Source organism: Pangasianodon hypophthalmus, chromosome 25 (assembly GCF_027358585.1).
Source record: "Pangasianodon hypophthalmus isolate fPanHyp1 chromosome 25, fPanHyp1.pri, whole genome shotgun sequence".
NCBI classification, from domain to species: Eukaryota; Metazoa; Chordata; class Actinopteri; order Siluriformes; family Pangasiidae; genus Pangasianodon; species Pangasianodon hypophthalmus.
The window spans coordinates 9764949-9773435 of record NC_069734.1 but is presented as its reverse complement, the minus strand read 5'-3'; the positions used below and the strand labels follow the sequence as shown (position 1 = coordinate 9773435).

The 8487-nt window shown below is 38.2% G+C and overlaps 1 protein-coding gene across 2 annotated transcripts in view; it reads right to left on the bottom strand.

Moving 5' to 3' along the window:
• Positions 1 to 350: 350 nt before the first annotated feature.
• Positions 351 to 8487, bottom strand: part of b4galnt4b (beta-1,4-N-acetyl-galactosaminyl transferase 4b) — an 88857-nt gene continuing 80720 nt past the window's right edge. For both annotated transcript variants that reach the window (XM_026937412.3, XM_026937413.3), the window contains exons 15-21: positions 7110 to 8289; positions 5801 to 6150; positions 4440 to 4593; positions 4157 to 4229; positions 3909 to 4062; positions 2452 to 2578; positions 351 to 1259 (exon numbers count right to left, since the gene is read on the bottom strand). In XM_026937412.3, the coding sequence (XP_026793213.3) occupies positions 1145 to 1259; positions 2452 to 2578; positions 3909 to 4062; positions 4157 to 4229; positions 4440 to 4593; positions 5801 to 6150; positions 7110 to 8289 (2153 nt within the window). In that variant the 3' untranslated portion in view covers positions 351 to 1144. The remainder of the gene's footprint in view (positions 1260 to 2451; positions 2579 to 3908; positions 4063 to 4156; positions 4230 to 4439; positions 4594 to 5800; positions 6151 to 7109; positions 8290 to 8487) is intronic.

Genomic DNA, 8487 nt, shown 5'->3' with positions numbered 1-8487 from the left:
TTGTATTACACTTTCTGGAGTACTACATTTGCAAGATAGCTACAGGAGGTAATACATTTTCAGATAATTCATTGTCTTCCAACAAGACAGCTGCAGTTTAATATGTGTAGAAGACTGAAAGACTAAGTTTTCCCAACCTTTGCTTCAGATTATTTACTTTCCATTTAATTTTTTTCATATTTTTTCCCTTTATTTTACTTACTCTGCTCTGAATTATTATTTAAATAAATAAAGAAACAAACAGATTTTAAAAAATAATGAATAAAATCATAAGGTTTGCATTGTTAGGGACACACGCTCTCTTGTGGAGAGATGAAGCATCACTACAAAAAAATCCAGTTACTCCGCCATTTATTCTTGAAAATAAGAAAATTAAAAAGAATAGGAAATAAATTTACATCCTTTACATACTCTACATACAATTTCACAGAAATTATCTTTAAACATGGCATCAGCAACCAATATGTTTGTTTTTCTTTTCATACATCATCCTTGTGTTGAAATTTAAACTAACAATAAATTTCAAACTAATTAGCAGCTCAGCATTTTGGCACCTTTCTTCAGTACAAACATCATCTGTGTGCTATGGGAAATCAGTCACTAATTCTGAGGGGTGACAGAGAAAGAAATACAGAGAGTGATGGGGGGAGAGGAATATGGAAAGAAAGAACTAAAGAGAAGATCCAGTATAGTAAACTAGACATCATTTTTGTTGACACCATTTCTGGAGATAAAATACAGTCTCTGATAGTAAGCACCATTCAAATAATTTGTGAACACATCAACCCATTAATGGAAACATCATATTAACATCATATTACCTGAGCACTCTCACTCCTCCAAAAAACAAATAATGTTCATAATGTCTAGAACTTGAGTAAGTTCTGCTATGTGCTTCTACTGTATGTTTGGCACTTTTTATAGTTATTCTTGGGAACTATAAAAGTGCATGATATTTAACCATTGTAAATTCATCCATGCCATGACAGTCTCAATTCCACCATATGACATCTGTGCTAACTGACCCGGTGTGTTTAAGGCCGACAGGCTGTGCTTTGGAACTCTTCGGGCAGTTCTGGAAAGCTTGAAATGCTCAAACCTGCCCCATCTGATTAAACTCAGACAACCACAGTGTCCCAGCTGGCTAGCCTTGACTCGGTTTCTTTATAGGAGTATTCCACATGCCCCGTTTGGAGTGGTAGTAGTGGTAAAAGTTCCGAAGTCTCAGTCTCTCAACCTCCAAACCATTCTGCAGAACCCTAAGAGCAAATATCAGACACACAGAGAGAAAAAACACTATAGATCTTTTGTAGCAGATTACAGACTCTAGCAAGACAGGCAATTCAAGAACATCTTCCTTATTGTGAAAATTTTATTATGTTCAAAAGACAGAAGGAAGCACTTTTAAATACAGGACACAATGTGATTGAAGCAGTGCTACGCCTCTCCCCCTTGTGGACAATCTTTAGGCTGCTAAATGCAAGAAGGAGTGAGTCAGGGTGTGACTAAGCGAGAGTGTTAGTGAAGAACAGCATAAGCATTCAAACAATAACATTTCATATGCGTAAAAGATGATATTAGTCTTTTTTATTTCCAAAGGCTGTACATTTTAGAGAAAATTATATATAGGAATATATAATATTACATAAATATAATTAATCACTGACTACCAGAAGATCATTACAGGACTCATTAACAGAGAATTAAAGTTCTGAAGTGCAAACATCAAATGTTTAAAAAAAAAAAAAAAAACAACTCACAATTAAAGTACAAATCTACGTAGCATTTTTTTGTTTGTTTGTTTGTTTGTTTGTAACTTCCTTTTGGGCTTATTTGTTAAAGAATTAATGTTAAATCTATGAAAATTACTATACAATGTAAAAATATATATAATAAAATAAGAACTATGACTTTGCCAGGCTAAACAAGTATAATTGTAATCTACATTTAAAGATGCCTACACAATTCTAGACTCTTTCTAATGTTTTCTTCTGTAATTTTTCAGTTGGTGAAAAAAACTGAGCTCTGAGTGATCCTCAGGACTAACACGCAGACCTGCAAGAAAGACCAGAGCTAAAGCATTTAGGGCTTTAAAGGTCATAAGCACAAATCCTTAATATATTATATTGTCATAATATTCTCTATATACCTGTAAACATACATTCTCATGTGAATGCATTTTAATTCTATATGATGTTCTCATTCGTTCTGCTCTTATACTGTACCTCTATTGTGTCTCTGTCAAGATTCACTGTGTATTTTCGTTCTTCTCTAGAGACAAATGTTAAGGTCAGATCAACTGATGAGAGCCAGAGTTAGAAGACTTACTGTCAAAATCACTGCTCCAGCAAAGCAAGCTTGTTCAGGTTACAGATTCAAATCATTTTAAAAGTCCTGTACCGGGTTGAGTTTGGAATATGAATGAATAAATTATGTTATAATGTTTATTACCTGTCCAAGAACTCCCAGTCCTCTCCTCCCCAGCGGTCCTTGAATTCCTCAGTGTTCATTCCCCCAATCTTATCAAAATCTGATTTATAAATCCCAAACAGGCCGAAGCCATTGACCTCCCAGTAGCCTGTAAATGGAGGGAAGGAAGACAAGAGTGCTTAATGTTTTCCCATCTAACAACACACTTGTTGATGTTACAAAATACCTTTATTAAGCATATGCATGACAAGTCTCATCCTTTATAGCCGATCACCATAAAACTGTTTTACAAGAGTCTTAATCATGTTTTAAAAGGACCTAAGTTTTCTTAATAAAAGTAAAGCACATCATGATTATGGTCTAGGCTGCTTATTCAAGCCACACTAGTAAACCCTCTTTGAATGTAGACTGGTCCTTGGTTTGGCTACACGAAGACACACACCTCCTTACACTGATTCTCTAAGAGTCTTCAATCCAGTCCTGAGATGTCACTGCTGTTGTCAGAGAGCTAATATTGGGATTGCTAATGTGCAAGAACTGGAACACGTCCAAGTCAAATTTACATTTAAAGTGAGTAGAAATGACTTCCTGATGTGTAGTCAGCTTGAACACATAACATATTACCTTATTCAATAAATTACTTTGCCTTCAACCCCAGTCTGATTTTCAACATAAGTAGTGGTGCTATGAGAGTGGAACCATGGAGTGGAGTGGAACTGTGGGAACTTAGCACCCTAATGACACCCTCTAAATTTGAACAGCATTTAAAAGTTTTAGTTACAATATTTATTTGTTTGTTTGTTTGTTTATTATTTTTGCAGAGCAGAAATGGTAGATTGGTCTGAAAACTAATAAAAACAAGGATAACTAGTATGTTAATCTGTTAGCAAACTATTTTATGTCAGCAAACATAGCATGTTAGCAAACTATTTTATGTTAGCAAACATAGTATGTTAGCAAACCTTTTTATGTTTAAGCTTACATTCACTAAAAATATTCAAGACACTTGCTATGTTAAAAGATTAGTTAGGCATAGATAGACAAAAAATTAGAAGCTAACAACACTCTAATGCTAATCAAAGTGTATCAGTTGGCTAATTAACTAGATAATATCTGTCTAATCCAAATCCAAATGTATTCGCATTAAACTAATAGTATTTATAGACTAATAGTGCAATATCAAAACAGTTACACACAAAAAGCACTCTTTTCTCCCCCTAGACTTTGTAGACCAAGATAATTGTATCCAAAATTGCACACAAGAAGATATAATGAGACTGGTAACATGGTAGAAATTCAGTACACAATAATGTAACCGTTGAACAGAAACATCTTCTAAATTCTCATTAACATCAGCTTCTGCCTCCACTCTGTTTGGATTGGTTGCCTAAACAAGCCACTTATCATTATTTTTGTTCTGAGAATACATTTCAATAATTAAAACTCCACTGAGCAATTGAACACAGTTGCACAGGTACCGTCTGGCTCCAGAGGTGAGCTCCCGCAGTCCAGCCTCATGACGATGGGGGCGAAGGCGAGTCTGCCCTCCACACAGTGCTTCCTGATGCTCTCCAGGATGCTCAGCGGGAAGTGAATATGCAGATCGCACAGGAAAACGATACTGTGGCTGTCCTGAGGAGGACACAGAAATGTGACTTCATCAAACCTTTAAAGTAATTTTATATAGATTAAAAAAGGAAGTGTAGTCCCTTTCATATGTGCTTACTGCTATGGTGTCCACCCCCATCTGTAGTCCAGAAGATCTTTCAAAATTTCCTTCACGTCTCAGATATTCATACCTGCACCCACCCACACATATACATACATACACACACACATACACACACACTATATGAAAGCAGAGCTCGCCATAAGGAAAGGTCCTGAAAACATACACAATAGCATGACAAATGGAGCTACTGTATGGTGTTCTTCCCTCATGGGCTGGATTATGTGGACCTGAACCACCTATAAGTGGTGTAAGTAGGACAGAGTAAGCAGGAGCTCACCTGGGCACAGTGCTCTCCCTCAAGGCCTGCTCCACATCCATGTCTTCACTCTCAAAGTCCACGATGATGATGCTAAAGTTCTCATCTTTGGTCTCTCGGTGCAAGAGTTCCATGTCGGAGATGAACTGCTGAACCCACCGTGCCTGGTTCTTCACTGCCAGAGACAGAGTGATCAGGTCAAGTGCTGAGAGCTACACTACAGTTCACAACTATATGATTGTGTTTTAGAGTAGAGAACATGGTTTGACAACAGTGAACAACAATGGCAAATGAATCTGTTTATAAAAGTAACCAGCCTAACAATACTAATATTTCAAATATATTGTATATTAATTGTTTGGAAGGAGCAGCAGCCTGTACACAGCGCATATTCTCACGTGTTCCCAGGGAAGGCTCCAGATCCTGGGATTCCAACCAGGATAAAGCAGTTACTGGGGAGTTTTATTAAAGTCCTTCAAGTAAAAATATATCCACTCGGTGGCCATCTTGGCAACACTCCTTGCTAGTTATTGTCAGTCAAACTAGACTAGGCATTTATATCAGTCATTTAACAAATTTTAATCTTCATTTTAAACTTAGTCTGACATCTTATTAGAGTCTAATTAGCTCTTTTGAGTGACCAGCAATTTTAAAAAAAGATCTTGTTTTATAACAAATAATCAAAATTACATCTAATCTTTCACAAAAAAGCAATACAGTAAATCAAGTGTAATAGCCTCTCAACTTAATTTTATTTGAGGCTATGTCATTATTAATGTTATTATGCCCCATCAAAATCCATGGTCATGTGCTGCTGCTGATGGGGAGAGACCCTTATACCAGAAACAGATCCACAAGACTGACATTTCAAAAATCTTTCAGTAAACATACACTGAGCGCAAATTCGCCAGCGAATATTTTGTGTCCATTCAATGGAAGTCGCAAAAATGTGAAAGGGATTGTGGGACGGTGAGGGGAAAGAGCCTGATTTGTCATCAGAGAACCTGACGGTGAGAAAATTTGACCTGGATTCAACTTTATGCAAATTAAAAGCAGCAGCTGTGTGGTGCTGACCAATTATGACAAAGCGAGACAAAGTGCTGTCCAACTGAAAATAATGGCATTGTCTGCTGTTTATTAATTCACCCATCTAGGTTGCTAGGTAACTGAAATAAAACCAGCAAGTGATCCTCACTTTCATGATTAAATGATTCACTTGTGAACCTCAGTATAGGCAGACATTCCTTATGCAGTGTGTATGGCAAGAAAAGATTTGAAGGCATAGGAAGAATGATACCACAATACAAAAGAAAACAAAATCAAGGCTATTCTGGGGACATAAGCTCCCAAATGGCAGGGCTATGAACTTTTAACTTCGGTACCTGGCACCACAATGTGCACCATGACGTCATGCCTCCACTGTAGCATGATAGGCTGACAGAGCAGTGGCTTTGGCCAGTGGCCTCTCGAGGACGTTGAGGACCGAGACTGTGCACTGGAGCTGCTGCTGGTTGGTGATTTAGAGGGCACAGCAGGGGCAGAAGGAGTGATGACTTCCCTGCTCTCTACAATTTCTTCATGGCGGCTGCGCTGGTGAAGGAAGTAGATGTACTCGGACAGACGCACCACTCTTTCCCCTGCCTCCATGAGCTCCAGCTCCACTAAATAACGGCTTCCCCGTGCCGGATCTCTACGCTTCTCAACATTCACAATACGGAGGAGGGAATACATCCTAAGAAAGAAAGAGAGAGAGAGAGAGAGAGGACCCTATTAGCATTCATTGTATAGAAATAAGTAATAGCAAGCTTCGTTCATATAGTACACTCACAGATCCAAAGGGTGCATTGTGAAGAATTAAAATACAGTGCAATGCCACAATTATTATTATTATTATTATTATTATTATTATTATTTTATTGTTTGTATCTATACAAGCTGGTATGAATCTGACTGAATGTTTTAAATATCCTTAATGAATAAAAATGCATAGGAAAGTAATTAAAATAGTAGTCGAACAAAAGAAAATAAATTTTTGAGTCATCACCTTTGAAATAAGTACTTGGAAGGTCTAAATATAAAAAAAGATTAAATACGTAATGTAAAAGACACTTAAAAAGACATTCTTTTAGGGAAACATTTATGTAATTTAGTAAAAGTGCATGTATTAATTTTCAGTTACATTTAGGTAAAGTACAACTTCTGTAAAATGATACTGCAAAATGATAAAACAAAGTACAATTCCTAATGTATATTGCACCTATGACTGGGACAGTAAAGTTCCTGTGAGCTAGTCTGAAATTTTGAGACAGAATAGAACGAAGAAGAAGAAGAAAGACAGGGAGTGGAAGAGGGAGAGATTAATAAGAGAAAAGGAGAAATATAAGTGTAAGTGTAAAACTGATGAATCAGCACTGAGCAGCAGGCCCTGCACTTTTTTAATATGTGAAGGTGTCAAGAGATACAGTATAATTATGTCTCTCATTACAATAATGCTGTATAGATGCCCTGCTAAGAGAGAATATTCACTTGCTAGTGAATATTTATAAAACAAATTCCTACTGCTGTTGTAATGGAGACAGAATTAACATCTAACCCAGTTTTTTTTTTTTTTTTTTTGCCACAGAGAAAGTTGCATTTTGCATTTTGGAGCATTTGCTAAAGAAACACAAATGCACAAAACGGTACACTCACCCTCCATTGCATTTGTTTATCCGTTCCACGTACTGCGAGATCACCTCCAGCGCCTCGCTCTCAGCCAGCTGCAGATTTCCAGACACGTTGCACCTCAGGTCGTTCCAGTCAGACCTGAGCAGCTCAAAGTCCACCGGGTTAACGCTGAATGTACGCTGCCAGTTGATGGCCTCCTCAGTCCAGCCGGGTCGTGGCTCGTCGTCCTCGTAGCTGTATTCAGACATGGTGCCATCTTTAATCCCAGTGACCTCCATCTGCTGCGACTCCTCCACCATCTCTGAAGCTTTGGTGGTCCTGATCTCCATGGGTTGTCTTTTGTCAGACGAGTTTGTCCCTGTAAGGTCTGAGCTTGAGGGAGGCAGGTCTGATATGGAGGATGATGGGAAATCCTTCACTTGTTGTACAGTAGATGAGAGTAGGGAGCTGTGTTTCAATTGGTGTGTGGGTGATTTATGGTCTAACTTTGGCCAGGAATCATGCCTTTTCATGAATTTCCACCTTGAACTGAAATCCACAAGCTTTTTGCCACTTGCAGTTTGGTACAAAAAGACCCCAGGGAAGATCTCCACCGGTGGCTTTGGCGTACTTTTGGGCGGATGAGGTTTAGTGATGTAGATTTTGCTTGACTTAACCTCTTTCTCTTGAGACGCAGGATGTGCCCCATTGCTCAGAATGTGACTCGCCAACGTATATAGTGGGGATCGCTGGGAATTCTTGAAAGTTTTGGCCAGCCTTAGAGGAGTGATCTTGTTGCTTTGCTGCACAGGGATTAGTGGAACCCACTTTAAAGAACGGCGTCCATGGATTTGCATTGTGGCATCATCTTCTTCTTCCATACTCTCTCTGTGGTCTGTGAGGGTCTCATGATCTGCGTCTATAATGCGCCTATGCTGCCTCAGCTGCCTCTCTTTTTCCATTCTTCTCTGTTCATCATTCTGTGGAGTGTGTCTATGGTAGCCATCATCTCTCCCATGGTCTTCTCCTTTAATTCTCCTGGTTCGTTTTGCTTTGAAATGTGAGTATAGGCGCTCTTGGGTTAAAATGTGACTAGAGATTGTGCTAAATGAGGAATTTGAGAGCTGATCAGACATGCTGGTGTTACTTGTCCTCTTGACTGGATGGTGGTTAGAGTTCACTGAGTCTTCCTCTAGATCTACACCCTCTTCTTCTTCTAAGAAATCTGAAGAAAAATAGGAAAATCATGTTTGAGACAAATCATGTCATTAGACAAAGTTTATTGATCTGTAAAATGTACAAGATACTTAAAGAGCCAAGAGGCTTCTTAACTAATGAGACATCGATCTCAATACAGCATTAGTACTGCCATTGTGCCATCCTACTAACACACTTAAGCACAATCACACATGCAGTTGTTTTT